The 22,489-nt window shown below is 26.3% G+C and overlaps 2 protein-coding genes across 2 annotated transcripts; one reads left to right on the plus strand and one right to left on the minus strand.

Moving 5' to 3' along the window:
* Nucleotides 1-1,376: 1,376 nt before the first annotated feature.
* On the minus strand, nt 1,377-13,470 carry LOC129972565 (retinal rod rhodopsin-sensitive cGMP 3',5'-cyclic phosphodiesterase subunit delta-like). The gene is made up of 6 exons (XM_056086747.1): nt 13,253-13,470; nt 11,630-11,692; nt 10,712-10,737; nt 10,427-10,552; nt 6,764-6,869; nt 1,377-4,810 (listed from the first exon to the last, which is right to left on the minus strand). The coding sequence occupies exons 1-6, from the start codon at nt 13,291-13,293 to the stop codon at nt 4,729-4,731; spliced, it is 444 nt and encodes a 147-aa protein (XP_055942722.1). The 5' UTR covers nt 13,294-13,470; the 3' UTR covers nt 1,377-4,728.
* A 388-nt stretch (nt 13,471-13,858) lies between these two features.
* On the plus strand, nt 13,859-21,971 carry LOC129973056 (NADH dehydrogenase [ubiquinone] 1 beta subcomplex subunit 5, mitochondrial-like). The gene is made up of 4 exons (XM_056087417.1): nt 13,859-14,034; nt 17,083-17,300; nt 19,512-19,618; nt 21,709-21,971. The coding sequence occupies exons 1-4, from the start codon at nt 13,938-13,940 to the stop codon at nt 21,851-21,853; spliced, it is 567 nt and encodes a 188-aa protein (XP_055943392.1). The 5' UTR covers nt 13,859-13,937; the 3' UTR covers nt 21,854-21,971.
* The last annotated feature ends 518 nt before the right edge of the window (nt 21,972-22,489 follow it).

Raw genomic sequence — 22,489 nt, forward strand, 5'->3', positions numbered from 1 at the left:
CCCAGACCTCATTTTTTCAGATGAAGCATTCTGTACAATTTAGCAGCTTTGCCAGATATTTTCTTTGCAGCTTCCTTTGACACTAGCTTTTCCCTACCACAAACATTTTATTATTATTATTAACTTCTGCTCTACCTTGTTCCTAAATTCCAGCTTATCCCTGTCCACTTTATCTTTAAATAGTACTATTTATACAATTAAGCAAAAGATTTCTTTTGAGATATATGCCTTTGCTTCATAGTCTGAATGGCATCAACTGATTCTATACTTAGTCAATTTGTTTTAGAAATGACCGAGTTTATGATACTAGACTCTAGGCCCATGAAAGGCATGAGCACAGCATATGCCCTTTTTAACACTAGTGGAAACTAACCTCCATCCACCAGTTACCCACCAAATCCTTCTGCTGTGGTTGCCGTAAACTGGCAGACGGATGCTTGTGTACCTCCAAATCCTAAGCACCTATTTCTGCATCACTAATGACATGATTCACCAGATCAAGAAAATCTCTCATTAAGGTGAAAGAGAATGCTTTCGACAAACAGGATGAATTGCTGATACTGATTGCAAAAGCAAATCATCGAAGGGCATTTTCTACAATGATTATGGATATTCAACATACGTTTACAATAAATTTTGGGGGAATTTCTTCTCTACAGCCTATCTTGACTTTGAAGATGAAGTGGAGAGTCATTTCATATTCTTCCTACAAATATAAATTTTACGGGAAAATGATTTTTTTGGGATAAATTGCAGCAAAAATTTAAAAAGAAAAAGACGAGAAATTAAAATAATAATTAAAAAAAAATGGTAAACTTATACCTCTGTATATGATAATGCCACACAAGGTGTTATCTGACTTATTGATGGTCCATAAATTTTGTGGTGGGGAGGGTGATAAGATTGTTATTGGAAACAAGGTAAAAAAATTTCGGATGAACACTTCTGCTGTTTTTATTCATCATTTCATTAAAAGAATAAGACAAAGGCATGCCTGTAATGTAACCACAGAGTCCACTGCCTCAAGATTGGTTCCTAGATTAGGGTTTTTCAGACAATGATGTGTGCATCACTAATGGCAGAATATTTATTTTAAAGTAACAAAGATGAATAGTACTATAGTAATTAATATAGATGATTATGTAATGATCAAGTCTGATATGTAATCATTGAGTCCACTCTTCTAAGAATGATTCTGCAACCAGAGTTTCTTAAACTATGGTGAATTCATCATTAATGATGCATTACTACTATAAAAGACACACACACACATTACTTTTACAGCAGAAGATTAAAAATTTTGGAAACCCTTTGTTTAGTTACCCCTCCCCTCCCCAAGTCATTAGCTACAATTCATAATCACTATAAAAACATAGTCACAATTGAATGTGAATTTTATTCCATAATGAACATTGATATACAGAAATAAATATATATTCAGGCAAAATAAACAAAAAGGTACATTCTTCAGAGAACAAAATATATAGTGCATTGCCAGCAACAAGGATTGCAAATATTTGCAATTTGAAATCAAAATGTACATCTATAGTCAATATATAAATAGAATGAGTGTAGCATAGTGTTGTGATGTAAAGTGCTGGATTCGAACAAGTATCATTCATATTAAGTACATCACACATGAGAATCAGTTTAATATTCTTTTAAGAATTAATATTCACATAAACAAATAATTTAACATATATCTAATTTCTGAACAGTATGAATGGTATCACAGCACAAGAAATGGAACAAAATTCAAATTCAAATATTAGTGGAGATATACATGCACTAATTTATTTTAAAGAGAACAAATTTATTTTTCAAACTTAAATATATGAAGAGAAATTAAAATTTGTTTCTGTACATCATGAAGAAGATGCACATAACTACTTAATTTCAATCTCATCATCTCGCTGACTGAACAAAAATCTGCCTTTTATTTAAAAATTTATTTCATCATAATGAACATGATTACATTTATTTTATCACAGTACTTATTACTGCTTTACTTACAAAAAAAGAAATTGCTTTGGAAAAAACAACTAATTTTTGAATAATTTTGAAGAAAAAAAAAATCTGGAAGATTTGATATTAGACATACTACAATGTATAGTAGATAACAAAAGAAACAATGTATTTTCTGTGATTTCTATGCAAAAAGAAAATTTTGACTGTTAAGAAACAATCCAATTATAAATATGTTCATTGGAAAATAAGGTAAAAAAGAAACATTTCATACATATAAAACATCTAATTGTAATGAATATTTGAAAATGAGAGAATATTAACAAGAGTATTCCAAAGCTTTAAAAAAAATGCATACAATGTATCACTAGTATTGTTTTTTTTTAACTAATATCTGATAAATATGTATGTAGAAGAGAAAATTAACTTAAAAAAATAAATAAAGAGAGAAAGTTTATATTTTAAATTTAATTAAAGAAATGAACCTATATTTTTGGTTGTGGGCAAAAAATACCAAGAAACCGTAAAATATTCCCCTTTACCACATTTTGTTACTTGAATTTTCCTTGAAAGTTTCCCTGGCCAGCAAGTTAATGTCAGTTATTCATTTCAAAATTCAAATTTCAGGACATAAAAATTAGGTATTTATGTCCCACATAAAAATGTGATTACAAGATAAAAATCAACTTTTTCAGTCTTATCAAAAATTGAAGATGCATAAGACTCATAGATTACAATTTGTTTTGACAAATTATCAAGAATTATGGGGGAAATATTCATTAAAATATATTTTATGAAACTGTGACATTTCATCAAATAATGGATGACATTTGGAGGAATTATCATATATCACAGCAATTAAAGGTAGTTTTATCTAACAGCTTGCAAAAAGTATGAGATGTTTTATTAAATTCAATGAAATACATTCAATATTATATTTATAATTAATTCATATATTTAATGCACTTTGAAAATTATTTATCAATATTTAGGTTGAACCTTAATTTTCTTTTCTGAACTGACATAATTAAAGAAAACACTCAGAATTGTTCCCTAATAATGAAATTGCTTGAAGCTTTTTTGCACATTAATCTTCATAAACATATTCATTTTAAAGTATAAAACCTTAGAAATTATCAGTAAACTGAAAAGTAAGTATTGAAAAAGAAGTTATAGCAATTAGTAAAACAACAATTATGATTGTTCCTATTTATAAAGATGGATTAGTTTATACAGAAATAACCCAAAATGCTTTGGAAAAAAAAATCATTTTTTTTCTCAAAACATTTTTTTTTTTCCCTCAAAAAGTTTGTAATTAAATTTTAGCATGTGATTCATACATGATGCATTCAAACAGATACTTTTACAAATGATATGCATATATTTAATTATTTAAAATATAATTTAATTTACAAAAACTCATGCTTTTTATTTTAGTAAGGCCGTCTCACTTTAATTTCACTTAGAGAAGACATGAAGATTTAAGATGCATTGTTAAATTGAAATATTTCACCTGAATTTGAAATATCATTGCTCACTATTTATATACATTTTAAAATTAAAGTGATAAGACATTGTATTTACATACATAATTTATAATTTAACAACATCTTAAATTAATACAATCAATGAATGCTTTTATTTGGAAGAGAATTTTTTACTCCGAATCAAGCAAAAACTATATAAACTTAGTTTTTCATTTAACACAGAAGCCAACTAAAATATTATCAATAAAAGAAATAACAGATTTTTAGAATTAATTTTGAATAATTATGCAAAAAACATTGCATGTGATTTGTTATTCTTTCTTACAAGCATTTGCACAACTGATAACTTTGCTATAAAATGCCTTCACAAGCACATGAAGCCAAAAAAATTCAAAGCTGAATATTCATTTGATCTACAATCAAAGCTCTATTAAAAATCACTGTTTTATGATTTAAAAATATTTATGAAATTTTACATTTTAAGTGCTAAATTTTAGATAAAACATTTTTTAACAAAAAGATTTTGTTCATAAAATCCTACAAACCACACAAGCTTCATCACAAACATCAAAACTATATTGCCACTATTTAGTAGAATCTCAAGATACCAGATGCAATTCCTTTCAATAAGGACTGCCACAATGTGATTATTCTTTACTCAACCAAATTAAGAAAACCCAATTAATATACAAATTATTATGCACATACATCTTGCTCCAGCAAGTTCAGTCTTTACAAAAAAGGGATTCAAATATCATTCTTAATATAAGTCAGATGCATTTCATACAAAATTGATCATCATTGGCAAAACATTTTGACAATATTAAAATTAATACCAAACCATAATAACTGCAATTAAGTATTGCATTCACTAACGACACAACAGTCATCTGCAGACCAATTTTGTAAACAATTGAACACAGAAAATGGCAATCAATACAGAAGCTCACAAGATTAGTTAAATAAGAACAAAGAATCACTTTGGGTTAAACTGACTAGTCTAATGTTTAAAGCAAGGTAAACATAAAAGATCTGACAGTTACCTGCACAACATTATCATATATTTCACCTTTTTTGTTTCAAATGAAACAATGTCATGTTGCCAATATCAATAACAACAACAAAAAAAAGAGTCTGAGTGAGTAAATCATCAGGCCACAAATGATTTATATTTGCATTGCCAGTGAGATATTTAAGCCACATGTACACATGTAAGAACACACTGATCTGGTGCATAAAACTAATCAAAACAGCTGTTTATGTAATATAGAATGTTTTAGACATAAAATAGCCGTACTTTAGATGTACTGACTAGAAGATCACCATCATAAAACTTTGTTTCAATGATCACATTTCCACTGAAAAAGAGAAATGAAATAAAGATTAATACATCTGTTTTTAAAAAATCGGATCTATTTTATTTTTGTAATGATGAAATTTTGTAACAGATTTTTTTTTTTTTTTTTCATTCATTCCCTTAAAAGCTAGAGTTCTGAAATTCTGCACGAACAGGCATTCTTCCTCATGCCAGTATTATATTTTCGTATTTTCAAAACTTAATAATCAGTAATTGATTAACCCTCTCGCTGCATATCCCCCGATTTCAACGGACACCGAAGATGCAGCAAAATTTCTGCAACCCGCAATTTCTGTAGGGATGCATTTTTCTGTCTATGCTCTTTTTTTTTTTTTTTTTTTTTTTCTTGTTCATGGCTTCATTTCAGTTTTTGTGCTTTCATTCAGCTCTGGGTTAACAGATAGTGTTAGATGTCCATCATTCTGCAAAATATACAAGCATGCTTTGTGGGCTCTTTTCAAAGCTCAAAGATGTCTGGAAGGAAATGTTTTGCAATTTTTTAATCTATTTTGATAATAGAATTATGCAGCGAGAGGGTTAATTTCACTTTGACAAAATTCTAGAATATTCATAACATGAAATAATAAATTAAAGACCAGATAGTATAAAATAATCCCACTTTAAAGTTTATTAACATTCAATAATTAGTTTATGCAGGTAATGATGATTCCAAAACTTCAGAAAACTACTATGGAGTAAAAAATCTAATATTTCAAAAATTTCATAATACAAATATTATATATACATACATGCATATACATATATTTGTAAGCAAAATCATTTAAAAAAAAAAAAGGATATCTTTTTATGATTTTATAAAGATTCTTCATCCCAAGTCAAATAAATAGGAGACATAACTTGATTTTTATCGGATAAAATCAAAATAACTTGATTTTTATCGGTACTCATCTTACTTGATTTTTAATGGTAGCTAATTTTCATTGTTTAATTCAGTAACACACTATAAAACACTTCATATATGTGATTAATGCTGCATAGAGAAGCTACAAGCATTTACTTTAAAGCTATACAATAAATAGGACACATGCTATTTAGTTTCTACCTGCTATTCTGAAGATAGATCAGAAGTTCTAAAGGATGATACAAATTTCAATAGTCCCAACTGAAATAATACTGCTTTGTCATATTACTACTCTGAGAATTGAATGAAAAAGATAAAAACAAATTTAAAAACTTGCTTATTTTTTAGAGAGTTGCAATATTCAAGATTTTTACAAAATAAGCAAACAAACCATAAACATAATTGTTAAAAATTAATTAAAAAATGGCATTTAAAAAAATAAAGTTGTTGAACATGTAATTATTTTAATTTTTATAAAAACGCATTGCTTGTTATGAATTTCAATTATTAATCTATTGTATTTTAACTGGTAAAAAATTTATGCAAACTTTAATATATGTATGAATTGAGGAATCAAGAAATACAGCATTTAGAAAATTAGGATCAAATTGAAACATCAACTGAACATTGTGTCATTGCTTAAATAATAACAAATGTTTTAGGAATTTCTTATGTATTAAATTTATAAAACAGTTATTATGGAAAAAAACATCTTACTTATGTATTCTTTAAAACTAGCAATCATTTTTTTGCATAAACTGCACTACAATGTAGAAAATAATTACAATATCCTTTTCATGTTAATATATTTCATTTCATCCACATAAAATGACCCTTTTTAATACTTGAAAAAAATTAAAAATAAAATGACATTAAAGGGTTGTTTTGTTTCTTTTAAATTCCAGAAGCAAATTTAAAATTTTAAAAACTGTTTCAATTTTAATTTATTTGACAATATATCATTAAAAAGTTGCAAATTAAAAAAAAAAAAGCCTTTTACAAATTTTTCAAGTTGAAAAGGTAATTATTATAAATGAAGTACGTGTAAGAAACAGGGTATATATAAAGAAACTTTTTATAGTAAAATCTTACTTTAGAACATTAGCAGGCATCATCTGTGATTCTGGTGCAGCTTCAATCAAAGATTGCCAAGTGTTGGTAGAATTTGGTATCACAAAACCAAAGTCAAAAAACCATTCTAAAAAAAAATAAATACTATTATTTTAATATTTTTAAAACAGAAAACATATCACAAATTATTTTAAAATTGTTGAATGAATTCCTGATTATATTTTTTTAATATATTCATTAACAAAAATAAGTAAAAAAGATAGCTTTAGTGTTTAATCAAATTCAGATAAAGATTTTAAATAAAGTGATAAATGTGTAACTTATCAAAATCATATATTTTAAATAAATATGAATGCATAAATACATAAAGTTTGCTGCAATCAGTATCATATTTCATTAATGTTCCAAGTTTTACACAATTTTTAGTTTAATGGAAATAGAACAAGAGCTATACAGATAAACAGTAAAATAGGTTAATCCAAAATAGCTAATTAACAATATCATTATGTAGAATATAGTCAGCAATAATATTCACCTTTATTGCCTTTATTAAAATGAAAATCTCTTTAAAATGGATTTATAACAAAAAAATATGCATATACATGTATACACAGGGTGTAACATAAAGGATGTCCCAACTTTGAAACGGCAGAACTACAAAACAGCATGAGAAAAAGTGGACAGACAGGTTTGGAATTTGTTATGCAATGGTTTGCAAAAATAATTCCAATATTGGACATCAGAGGATACTGCAGTCACAAAATAGTATCTTTTAAATAGTACATGAAAGTGCACTTCATGAACTGAGGCCAAATCACAATACAATGGTTTCGATATGGCCACCTTTAACAATAATGAGATACAACAGAAGGATAAAGCTTAAAGTCACTCTTTGTAATGCTTCTATTAAAATGGAAGCATGAGTCTTAAAGATGAACTGTTCAAGCTGTTCCAACATTTGAAGATTCTTAGGGTAAACAGTGTCTTTGAAATAAAACTATAAAAAATAATCATATGGATCGAGATCCAGCAAATACAGAGGACAATATATACCAATGCCTGTCTCTCAGGAATAATTCAGAGCAATGATTCATTCACTGAAGCATTCCTCAGGAAACTCTGCACTACAACATTGTGATTGTGACCCATTCTGCATAAACTACAAATTATATGGTGCATCTTCTAGAGCTTGAAAGGGGAAGGGGAACAAATTACTGTAAAATTTCAATATATCAAAATAAGTTTATTATTTCCCTTGCAAAAAAGTGCCTAATGATCCATTTATAGGATATTCCAGCACAAACTGTAATTTTTGCAGAGTGCAGTAATTTTGCAAGATACACAAAAGCCATATTTGCCAGTCTTTTTATTCATGAATTCCTCTAAATAAAAATAGACCTAAATGATAAATAATACATAGATGACATCAATTTTACTTTCTTCAATCATCTAAGGTATCTCATTTGTGAAATCTTCTCTTAGTCACAAAGCTATATTTGTGATCATTAGATGACACTGCATTTTATAGAGAAAACAACTTCAAGTCCTTTCTAATTAATCTGTACATAATATATTAAACGATCCCGCTTTAGTGACCGCTTATCTGATGCATTTCTGAGGACTACTTTTCACAATTTCTTCAACTGTTAGCACATTTTGAGAAGTTACAACTGATTGGCTGTCCCACATTTCTGACAAAATCCTCGACCATACTGCCTGTCCATTCAAACTTGTTAAATTATAAATGTTTTATGGTTTGGTACTTTTATAACAATAAATTTCAGTTGAAAGTGCTTGTGGTGAATCGCATATAAGCCAGTAACAACTCTTCTACCCGAACGATTGTTTTGGTATAATTGTTAAGTTACTGGACTGCTAACCACAAAGTCCCAGGTTCTATCCTAGCACATCCCTTACCGCTTTATTGGTGACCTCGGATGCTGAACCTTCAACCTTCATACAGCTGTTGTGGCGCCATCTACCCGCAACCAAAGTCGCCAGACTCACTTGGCGCAGCAAAGTCGTCAGACTCACGCGACGCAGCAACCCTAAGTCGCCAGACACACTTGGCGCATCGGCATCCACAAACTCACGCCATAACGCTTGGCGCTACTCAAATAAGGGTACGGCCCATTAAGACAACAGCTACTACTCAATACATCACCACTCAACGCAATATCGTTCGTCTCCCCTTCGCCTCACTGGAGGGAGAGTACTGTGGTGAATCGCATATACGCCAGTAACAACTCTTCTACCCGAACGATCGTTTTGGTATAATTGTTAAGTTACTGGACTGCTAACCACAAAGTCCCAGGTTCTATCCTAGCACATCCCTCACCGCTTTATGCTGTTTCATTATTGTTGGATATCGACCTAATCAGTGTTATACCTAATAAGGAATACAACATGATGTACCTCAATTTCCTATAATAACTAATTTTGATACAGCTCCCTTACACATGTCAGCAATGAAATAGATTGAAGAATAAACTTTTAATATTCCTGAGTACAGTACACTCTCAAGTATTTAGTTCTCGACTATCCAGCCTAGTTTTTCAAAAATTAGAAATTGTAAATTTTGACTCTTATCTTAGGATTGCCTTTTCATATCTATGTATTATTTATCAGTGAAAACTAAAATTTATTTGAGTCAATTTATTAAAGAATCAGGCCTATGATTTATGTTAAAGTTTTGTTTATTTTTCCTGCATTTAAGTTAAGCAGTTACAGAATTTATGTTAAAATGTGAGCAGTTTATATTCTTTAACTTACTTTTTCCCTTATAAATTCTTGAAACATGCAGTGCTGTTTTTAAATATATATATAAAGTAACACTACAGAACTTTCAATTTCAACTTGACACATTATCGGCAACAGCTTCTATGATACACCGGGCCGCGGGCATGTTCATATTCTACGTGGCTTGAGATAAATGATGGGCTTAATACACAAAAAGAAGTGAGAAAACATGTATTATAACAGTGAGTTGAGGTATAAAAACTTAGTCTTCTAGTATTGGTGAGCAAAGAAATGAGTTCATAGAACTCAGGGTTTTTTTGTTAGCCGTCCTACCCTTCTGGCACATTAAGCTGGATATTCGAAAGTGTACTATACTATTTAAAGCTTCTTATGCTTGTGATACCTATTAGCCAATCTTGGAACTATTTTTACATACTGGAGTATAACAAAATCCAGATCTATCTGACCAACACACTAACTGTTTCACTTTGTTGTCTCTTACTGTTTTACAGTTCTGTCATTTCAAAGTTGAGAAGTATTTTAACCTATAAATATTAAAGATACAACTACAAAAAAATAATTTGTTTGAAAAAAAAATTAAGATTTTTCATTCATAAATCCTTTAAAATGAATATATGATGAAATATATTCAAAGAATCCATTTAAAAATCTAAGAGCTTGGATTGTAAAATTTCAATTTCAAATTTAAAAAAAAAACTTTAAAAAAAAAGAGATGAGGAAGTTTCTAAAAAAGTTTTGATGAAATTTTTATCTAACATGACATAAGTCATATCTGGCAACAAACATACTGACAATCAAAATAGCGAAATGTCACTCATTCCATAAACAGTTAACATTTGTTAGTCAAAATAAAACACAGGTCAAAACATATTTAAATAAGGTACATAAATTAAGCATAAAAGTAAAATATATTATTCAATATACCTTCTAAGCATCTCCCTTTAAAAAGAACTCGTTGTTCCAGACGAAACTTTTCCATTGGTTCAACAGAAGAAAAATTAATCTCCCTTGACACTGCTCGACAACGCAAGATTTTTTTGGGTACACGGGCTAAAATAAAACACCAAATATTTTTTTGAATAAAACTAAAAACTAATACATGAGCAATGTTTGAATGCAGCGGCTTACATGAAATTATATATATATATATATATATATATATATTACAAAATAAAAAAAGCATTTATCAAGATATCAAAAATTCAATACCTTCATGTTCCACATCTGGTTTGGACCTTGAAATAACATAATATATATATTAATAAACATTGAAACAGAAATAAATATATATTAACAAACATTTATAAATTTAATAAGTTGTATTTTAAAAATAAAAATCATATTGATATTATCATTGCTATTAATAAATAAAAGAATTTTTTAATTAACTGATTGCAATAATAATCAAAGTTCATAAGTACACAAATAATATTCAGAATTACAAATTTGAAAAATAAAAAGTGTTAATTCAAACTTAAGAAGAGATGAATTGTGATCTTATAAATATTTTACAAATATATATAATTATTTTTTATCTTGTGATAGTGTATAGCTATTTTTTTTATCTTGTGATGATCAAAGAATAAGTTCCATTAATGAATAAAGTAAGTATGCAATTGACTTTAACCAGAAAATTAGTAAAATGTATAACAATATACTTATTATTTTTTACAAAAAACCTTTTATAAAATTAATAACAATAATTAATTGCCAATGTTTATATTTGATCTATTATGTTTTTTAATTGCATACATATATTTATAGCAGCAGAAAAAATTTATGTTTGTTCTGAATTTTATTTATTTCATACGCTTTTCATTTTATTTCATAGTGATCATAAGAAAGAACACAATGAAATAAACCACTTTAATTTCAAATATTTCCTTCTGTCACATAAAATAAAGACAACTGTTGGTAAAAAATAAATAGAGTTCATATGCATCTTTAACTTTCACACATATTAGAATATTATTCAATGCTATTTAACTTTGTGTGTATTGTGTATTTAAACACTACTTAATTTAAAATTTTCAAAGGATAAATAAAGTAATCACCAATTTTATAGTTAACAGTTATTTAAGCATATTTTATTAAAAACAACATGAAGGGTATAGTTAAAACACATACAAATCTTCAGATCCTTGCCATAAAACTTTACCGGAATCAGCATCACGTAGATTCATCCAGTTTCTATATAATAAGTCAAGGTCATCATGAAAATAAAAAATGAAGACCTACTAAATATATTCTCTAGCATTAACAAACACCTAGCTAACTGATAATTTCTTTTTTTGATAAAAAAAAAAGTGAAATAAATATTTTTTTAGAGAATAAAAATTAATGAAATTATAGCTGAATATTTCACATGAAAAATACTGCATACCAAATCAAATATAAAGAAATTTTAAAAAGAGACATATTACAATGGATTTCATCAATTCATAACTAATAAGAGATGCAGTATATTTGAAATGAATAACACTCATAAAAATCACATTTACCATCTATTACACAAAAACAGATAACACTGACAAAGAATTCATTACCAAGTATTAATGCTGTTAACACTTGATAATGAATCTTCCTGTTTATTTATTATATAAATGGAAAAGAGAATGTTTTTAAAAAATATTATAATTTTATTTTTACTACTTTATTACTAACAATGTAAAGAAGAAAATAAATTTTGTTAATGGCAAACAAATTGATCTAACACATCATAAAAAATTTCATTTTGGTCAATCCCTTATGTATGTGTATATACATGTATTTAAAACTCAATATCATTTTGAAGTTGTAAGAAAATAAATTATATAAATTAAAATACAAGACATCTTTAACAATAATTTCGTACATTTTACATAATAATACTGAATCATAATTTTTTTAAGACACACATACTAAGGAATGGGCATTGCAAAAATTGGGCTACATAAATAACACCAATGCTAACACTGCCAACAAAAAGAAAAGTCTTTAAACGAAAATGTATAATTTAATTTTTTAGAGAAAATTAGAAGATATAACATAAAAAATTTTTTAAGAGTTTTTATTTCTTAAAAATTTTATTTTATTTACTTATTTTTATTTATTTATTTTGCAAACTTCTCAGAAATTAAATGTCAAGGTTAAAAACTTCTCCTTCCTTCACTAATATTACTGTATCTTTTACACAATTTAGTTGCATTTAAGTTCATTTATATCGCATATCCGAAAGAATTAATCCACATAGAAATTATCATCTCAATTACCTTTTATCACATACCAATTTATAACTTGATTTTTTAGATTTCATAATACATTGGTCACAGTATTTCTAAACTTCATTTATAAGTGATTTTATTACATTATGTCACACTCATGGTCTCCAAGTTTGAGTTATTTGTGATATATTTTCAATTTTTTAATAAAAAAATTCAAAATATCTCACTGATATTCAGTAATTTCACAAAATAAAATTTTGGTTACTATTAATATAATAAAAGTTGACATGAATCATTTATTTAATACGAAAAAAAATTTTCTTTTAAATCACGAAGAATTATTCTACACAAGAAAATATAAATTCAAGTCAACATTAAGTTCAAATCATCTATCCCTCATCATAAATATTACTGGGAAAAAAAGTAAAAGGGATAAAAGGCAGTAAACAAAACAAAAAATAAACTATTTTAACTATTAACAGATATAAAAAAAGAAATAAAATATTTTCATGATAATAATAATTCAATTCATAATTTAGAAGGATACAATTTAAAACCTTGGAGAATATCTTCTGCTTTAGAAGGCATTTTTCTATATTTGTAAGAAACGTAAAGCGAATTTTCACTCTAATGGATATCAAACATATCTATTGTTTGTATTTTTTATGAAAATTTTTTTGATCAATTGTGAAGTATCATAAAATAATCACAATTTATAAAAAAAATCTACTAAAACAATTTGTTATTCAAAATAACACTGGCATACAAAAGATATTGCCACAACCGAGAGTGCAGATCGAAATAATTAGGAAATTAAAACAAAAACAAAGCAACAAATAAATATGGACATGAAGCGAAATTGTTAACGAATAAAAATAATACTATACATTTTTTTAGTTCTAATTTAAGGTATTTTTTTTAGCTTGATAACTATGAGCGATTAAAGATAGATTTTATTTTATTAAAACAGCTATACAAAAAGCTTATGAATAGTTAAAAATTAATATAAATGAATATTTTCTTCATAAATTTTACTATTCAGATAGTTTATAACAGTTTATTTTTTTTTTTTTTTAAATTCGCAATGCAGAATTTTTTATTATTATTATTACTTTAATTCTACTATTTTCTTTTAGTTGGCAACACATTTCGCCGTTTTGTTTATTTGTATTTGCGTTTTTTTCGTCATTCGTCCTGAATGTGTGCGGTCTGAAAGTTAGAAAATAAAAACAATGACCGTCTTAAGTACTTTGTGCAATTTTAGTAGAATATCGAGTATTGCTGTTAGAAAAGCTTTCCTCAACAATAAGCGCAATGAAATTATTCAAGGTATTCAACTAATAGATCAATTAGCATCATATCTTGGAGTAAATGACCTTCTCAGGAATTCAGATTGCAAAGAATAATATCATCAAATTTTCTTCAAAATTTACTGTTATTTTAGGAAAATAATTTATTTTTCGTGTTTAACTTCCACATGCACACCTTTGTACTGAGTGAAATTATTAATAATTAAATTGTAATTATACGTGGAAAGAATATCACGTTTTCCATTTCATTATGGCCCTTTTAAAAAACATCATTTTTTCTTGCAATATTTTTTTCTTTATACAAAGAATATTATCATGACATATCAAATTTCCTTTCAAATTATTCCTTCTTTATTTATATACTATTAATTTCTATCATATATATATATATATGTGTGTGTGTGTATATATATATATATATATATATATTGTTAAAATTTAAGTTAGTATTAGATCTTTGAAGATCAATGTCTAGATCGGACGTGTATCATTAACGCAGGAATTAAGAAATTGTCTGTAAAATTAAATGTGCATTTAATCATGAATCATGTTATGATTAATAGTTCGTATAAAAATATTATATTTGAAATTGTGTTGTATAGTATTAAATATAATGTAAATGATGTACGTACTATATTAGTTATACAAAACTGTAATATGAATTGGCATACTTCTATTCTTATGTTTGACTTTGTCTTCATTTTACCGTTTTTATCTACCTCTTTGTCTTTTACTTTTCGTCATTTAAAATTCTTGAAAATTTAATGATACATTGTGTACTCTTGTTGGGAAAAAACATAATTCTATATGTAGAGAAGATATATTTTTTATTTTAGAGTAGTTTAAGTAAGTGTAGTAAAATGAACGTAATCTGGTTTTGCAATAGGAGTAATAGTCTATTGGAGTATCTAGATAATAGTTACATTTTATATGATACTTTTTGAGAAAAATATGACATAGATATATTCTGATAAAATTAAGGCTTTATATATCATAATCAATAAATCTAATTATCATATTATCAAGGTTATCTGAAAATGGGAAAATTTACTATATAATATATATATAATTAGAACTATTAATGAATAATAGTTCAGTTCACCAACTTAAATATATATATATATTTTTTTAATTTATGAAGTGCACAATATCATTTTTCCTGTATATAACTATACACTCAACAAATACAATTTTTATGTGTGTACAATTTTATGGTAGTCTTCTTTATGTTATTTTTGTTCATTGATTAAGCATAATTTTAAAATATATCAGAATTTACACCTTTAATTCTTTTGCATCTTTAAAGGGGGACAAAAATAAATGGATGGAAATTTTAAAGCAGGTTCAGGAAAATAGATTACAGAATGCTTCTAAAGTTGCTTTCCCTACCCTAATAAAATAACTTAGTAGGAAATTTTCTTCATGAAATATTATGAAACTTTTTCTAGATTATAAAGTATATTCAGTCAATAAAGCTGGTGTAGAAAACTGAATTGTAGTGCAAGTGTTGCATAATATACATCCTTCAACTTCAAAGAAGGCAGTAGAAATTCTTTCTGTTTCAAAAGAAAGTGATAAAGTTTCTGCTGTTTGGAAAGCTGTGGTAGCTCCTTCAAAAATGTAAAACTTTCTATTCTTTTAACATTATTACTTATTACTTTGAGTTAAACAAAATTCCAATTTTCAGAAAGTGTAATATAAAATACCATTTAAAAAGCATGAATTTCTGAAATAATTTAAGGAGTGCAGCTTGCCAAAGTTGAAATTGAATAATTTTCAACTTTTATCCTGTGTTATATATTTATAAATATTAATAATTTCCTTTATACCTCAGTGTCTTTTAAGCTCATTTCCTTGAATTTGGAGTTTACAGTAATTAAGCAATAGCAAACATTGTGATCATCCATTTTCTTAAAATGTTAAAGAAGTAATTGATATAATTTTAAATTACTGCAATGTTTAGCACTTTATTATGGAATGATAAAAAAGTTGGTTTAATTTTATATACCTAATTAAACATATTTAAGTGCATTTTTCACATATAAATGGAATCATACGTTTATGAAATAATAGTTGGTTCTTGTATGCATTGCTGTGTGTTGGTAATTATATATTGTTTATGGATTGTATTCCTGTACTTAAACATACTATAGCATATCAATTCTATGTTTTAATTTCTGCACGAAATTTGGAGTTGAAATTCATTTTTTACTATGGTGGCCAAAGATCCATCAGATTGTTATTAACATGAATAACTGATTTAATTTGATTACTTGGGATTTCTTATTGGCAATGAAGTATTTTTTCCCCATTCTTCCTATTAGAATTCTGTCTGAAATAGATTTTAGTCAGTTTCAAATGGAAACAAATGTGAAGCATATTTAATGTACCATTCTTTTTAATGTTAAATTATCAGAATAATTGTTTTAGAAAACATTCCATCTAACTTTTAAATTAGAACTTTGGAAATCTTTTAAATATGACTTCTTGAAACAAGAATTTATGATTAAGTTGAAAAGTACTTCCATCCTTTTCAAATCTTTGAATTGTAAGAACTACCCTGCCATTCTAACAGCACATTAGTAATAAATATTTCCATCACACATGTGTTGATATCTTTTGACTGGGAGTTAATTGTATGCATTTTATTTTTAAAAATATTTTTTTAAGTTTGCATTGTTTTAAATCGTAAATAAAATGCATATTTTTCTCTGAAAATAGCAGCTGTATACATTCTTGGTGTGTTTCTATTAATAAATAAATATATATTCCTAAATATTGATATTAATCCCGTAGAAATCATGAAATAACTTGTTAGAATTTTTAATCATGATGTCTCTATTTATTTTATTAAAAAGGAAATAATATTTGTTCTGTTTCAGTCCATGTTGATGTGTTTTTTTTTTTTTTTTTTTACATGTTTTGTTTTGTATAAAAAAAATTCAGTTTCAGCATTTTTTTTTAATATTTTCATCATTTTGTGTTTTTGACATAATATAACACTGATTTATGATTAGTATATTTTACTCATGTAACAATAATTAATTATCTATTTTTATTCTTTCAGCTATTCGTAAAATGTCCGGTGGGCATGGTGACCGCACAATGCATATAACTACAAGTAGATTTCAATATACCAAGTTTAAAGACGACTTGCATTTTTATATAACTTTGGGAGCTGTACCACTAATTCTTCTTATTCTTTATGTCAATATTTTCATTGGCCCAGCAACTCTGTCAGAAATCCCAGAGGGTTATGAACCCAAACATTGGGAATACTATAAGGTATTTTTTTAAATTTATATTTCAATATAATATATTAGTTGAGAACAAAAAAAAGGGATGTTCATATTCATGTTTAATACATATTATGGATTAAATTCATCATTTGAATATAAACAAAATGATTTAAAATACAATTTTTTATTAAAATAACCGAAGTTAAATTCTCTCAGTTTTAGAAACCTGCTGATATTTTACTAGATTTATTGATATGTCCATTTTTTTTCAATTAATGGGGATAAAAACTTTTATTACATTTCCTTCCTATTATGGATTATATGTGCAATTTTAAAAAAGGAATTATTATGAAGAGAAAGGAACTTGTTAGCTTATTATACGATTATGTTCTTTCAACTGCCTGAGGTCTTATTTATCTTTATTTTCCTCTTTGTCACATTTACTTATCACATTTGAATTAAAGTAAGGAGAGAGGGGGGTATCTGCTGATTTTGTTTTAGTGGTCAGGTAGATTAGCTCAAGAAAAAAAGTAAAGTTCTAAACTTTTAATTAGCATGATTGTTGTACCATACACATAAGGACAAGAAAATAGTATGCTGATTCATCATCTGTACTGCCCATAAAGAAAATATAAGTATCTACCACAGATTACTATTTAACTTAATGTAATGTATTAAAATTCTATTTAGTTCCCCTATTGTTGGTAGATAGCTAAGAAGCAATCAGGTTATTAAAGGTTTCAAATCAAAGTTACCTGTATTTATGTGTATTTTTAACATTTGTGAAAGAAAAACAAAGTAGCTATTGAAATTACATTGTCTAGTCAAATTTTCCTCCATTGCTTACAAAAATTTGTTTTTATTTTAAAAATATAGCAATTGTAACCATTTTTACACTTTCCATATTTTCTAATAATAAAGCTTCAATGAATGTCACTTAGAAACTTGGGTTTATCCTGAATATTTCAATGTGTTTAACAAATTTTTAATTTTCTAACATAAAATACATTTACGAGTTTTCTAAATCTTCTTTCTGTGTTACCTTTTTGTGATAATATTTGACTTATTATTGGATAATTGTTTCCTTGTAATATTCCATTTATTTAAAAGAAAGATTCTTTTTATCGATATAACATCCATATACTGTACATTTTATTTCAAATTCATTTATTTTCATCTAACTTTCCAGTTATGCAATGGGATGAAATAAGTTAAATCTAATCAGTTAATTTTCTTGGATAATATTGTTAAATTGAAGTAGGCAATACTTTTGAAATTAAGAATAAATTTTGATTAAGAATGTTATTTTTTTTTCTTTTTTTTTTTTTTTTTTTTTCTTTTTGGAGTGCCCCAACTTTCAAAGTTAAATTCTGTTTTTAAATTTTGGATGATTTCTTCATTCTTTTAAAAATTTCCGCATATAGTTTTTTTTTTTTTCTCTTATAAAAATGTTTTGTAGATAACTCTTGCCTCCCATATTAATTTGTTGCTTCCATGTGTGTCTATATAATATTAAAAGATTATGCTAAAGGGAGATAAAAAAGAGAAACAAGGGAGGAAAATACTCTTTTAATGAAGCTGATTCATCAAGGATATTGGTTATATTTAATTTTAATTAAATCATTTAAATATGTTTTCCTGTATTATTCTGACAAATTGTCAGGTATTAAAATCTTGATATTTAAAGCTTCAAAATTTGCCATTGCAAAAGGTTTAAACTTTTGTTTGTTTGTTTGTTTAAAATAGTAGGTAAAGAGGATTTCATTAAATATGATTAATAGAACCAAGAAGTGTCATAAAAATTATATTTAATATTTTTTTCATTATATTTTAATATTTAACATTTATATTCATAATATTTTATTCATATATATTTAAAATTATTTATTTTCATTTTATTGATTCAAACATCATAAAGTACAATCATTTAAATCATTTTTCCATTGGAAATTATTTGCCTATCTGTAATAATTTAAAAGTTAGCTAAGTCAAATTGAGTAGGTTTATACATTGTTCAAACTTGCAATTAAATTTTTAAGGATGAAAATAATTTGTTGTGATGATATTAAATAAATTCATTCTTTTTTCTATTAAAAAAATTATGATTATTTCATAGCTAAGTTGCAATAATATGTCTTGTACTTTTTTTTTTTTATAGAACTAAAGTTTTAAAATTGTACAGAGAATGGCATATGCTCATTTTATACTAAATTAATCTTCTATAACATATATGTTTTTCTTTTTACATTCTTTTCAGCATCCAATTTCAAGATTTATAGCAAGATACTTTAATGAAGATCCACAGATTGAGCATGAAAAAGTCCTTCATATGTTGTGGGAAGAGCAAGAAACTGGCAAATGGAGGTATTTATACTTCTTAAATTCTCATTATGATTTTTTCATGCATTGAAGATATCTATTATAATAAGCTTTTACAGAACTATTTCACTTTTAGCTGTTTAAATAGGTCAGTTGAGCCTCTTTAGGCAAGTTTCCATTTTAAACCATTTTGAACTTGGTGGTTCAGCCATTTTGTTAGCCAGCTGCGAAATTCAAAACACTGTTTAATAAGGAGAAAGCAGTGCTATGAAAGACTAGTACTATTCACAATTGTATTTAAAATCAAGATTAAATATGACAGCTATCATTTAATGTGATCACTTGGGTTCTTAAGAATTTTGATACCATTAACGATTTGATAACAATATCGTATTGGTAAAATCAACTATATTTTTATCTTATTAAAGGAAAAAGAAAAAAAATCTTGGGGCTTTTTATAAATTTCTGTAAAAATAACAGTCATGTTTACCTTTTAAAAATTGTATATAAACAATTATTCCTTTACAGTTCATTTTTATATTGTTCTTACTTGTATTTTTTTTAATATATTGAAATTTAATATATATATCAGGCATGCACACAGAAATATTGCGTGATTCATTCTGGCATCTGTTGGAATTCTTTTTTTCTCTCAATACATTAGTACCTGCTAGTCACCAGTGTTTATTATTTGGTATTTCTCTCAAAAATCTTCTTACTTACCAAAGTTTTATAAAAAAAAAAAAAAAAAAAAAAAAGAATCTGTGGAATTTACAAATATTTTGTCTGTTAAGAATTTTAATTTTCTTTAAAACTCAGATTTCTTCTTCTTTTTAAAAAATCCAGTTTGCTATTGTAATTCATTCATAAATAACAATGGATTATGACTGTTCATTCAAGCTAAATTATACTGCTTAGATATTTGTTTAAATTAATCTAGGACACTTCAGTCCAGTTAAAAAAAAAATATTAACCCCATCCCATAGGAATCATGACTCCCAGATGTTTCCTTACAATTGGAAAAATAAATTCATTGAATGTTAATCATTAGCACTGGTTGGAAATAAAGAATCAATTTTAATTTTTATGTGCAAAGTAAAAAAAAAAAAAAAAAAAAAAAAAAAATCTTTAAATACAAGAATAGGCAAATGCTGTGAGAAGATTTCAGGCTGTTTCATTGAAAATTTTTACTACAGCTCTTAATGATACATTTCCTTAGCTAATTATGGACGAAAAATATTACTAGAAATATTTAGAAGAAAATTCAGCTGGGGTCAAAGAGTATAAAAGAAATTAAGCTAATAGTCTTCAAACAAAAGATTTGAATACAAAAATAACACATTGTCTGCCACTTTATTCATGGGCCCTTCTCTAATTTAGTTAACCGGGTAATTAACTTTTATTCAATTCGTTTTGCCCTGAAATATTTCTTCATACCCAGGTAATAGATTAAGAGATAGCAATGAAGTGATTTCTAGTTAAATAGATGGCCGTTATGAAGTATGATTTGCAGTAGTGAAATATTAATCATTGCTAGATAACTAATTTCTATAGTTTGCTTAAGAAAATTGATGTTCATATTTTTTCCAAAAGTTTATTTTAAATAAAAAAAAAAAAAGATGAAATTTAAACTTATCCATCAAAACATTCAATTGTATATTTTGTCAGTATTCAGATTATGATTTAAAAAAGGAACGGAATTGCTTTTTTCTCTCATTAACTCATTGCAAGTAGGATTTTCATAGAATATACACTTTTTAATTTACATGAACAATATTATGTTCATGTAATTAATTAAATTTAATTCATGTTTTTCATGTCTTATCAAATAATAAGATGAAATTTTGAAAAGAAAGATGAAATTCCATAGTAATAGTTTAATAAACTGGGTGAACAAGCTGATCCTCAGAGACAGTTAAATAGTATATTTCACAAAGACATAATAGATTTTAACTTGTCTTTATATTTAAAGGGGTTAGATTTATTTAAAGACTTTTTTTTTAATTCTGAAAAAGGTCTAAAAATAAAAATTCTGTATACATCTATTTAGCTTGCCTCATCAAGAATGCATCTTAATTTTGATGTTTATAAGCTTTGATGATTTGTTACTAATAAAATACCATTTATAATTTCAGTGAAACCATTAGGAAAGTTAATACACTTATGGCTGAAAGAGATGATTATAAAGCTTGGTATTATGTACCATCTCAACAAGGAAGACATATCCGTAAGGCTAGAGAAGAAACCGATAAATTATATGAGATTAAAGGTTATCGATAAATTTCATATAAAAATAAATTTGTTTAGTATGTTTATCCTTAATGTTGACTGCAAGGTGATGTGCAGTAAATGACAATTTGTAGATTATCTTGAATAAACTTAGTTTGTTAAAAACAGATTTTATTTGTATTTCACTAACAATTCTTCGTTAATTGTGTTCAGTATTTATTTTTTGAAGCATATAAAGGTTCATAAATGAAACGTTAAAATTATGAAGATTCAAATCTGTCTTTTATATTTAATTTTTTGCAACTTCTGTGCCTTTTGTATAATATAAATTCATTCAAAATATTTAATTAACAATACAATTTTTGACTTTGCATAATTTTTTTTAAAACTTTGATGTTTTTAATTTTAATCTTCTAATGTATTGTTTTATTTGAATAAATTTCTCAAAAGCAACAAAAAAAAAATTAAATAAACTAGCATTTTTTTTTTTAAGTTTCTAATTTCAACAAATTCTTCACTGAAATTCTAAGTAACTGAAAAATTTAAAAAACATGATTATTTGGATTCTTGGTTGATTCATCTATTGTCCAAATAGCTAAGTAATAGGTAGGAATGATATATCTGAAATGCAATAATAATTAACACCATTGTAAAAATTCTTGGTTTAAATTTGAAACTTTTGAATCT

Source organism: Argiope bruennichi, chromosome 6, assembly GCF_947563725.1.
Source record: "Argiope bruennichi chromosome 6, qqArgBrue1.1, whole genome shotgun sequence".
NCBI lineage: Eukaryota > Metazoa > Arthropoda > Arachnida > Araneae > Araneidae > Argiope > Argiope bruennichi.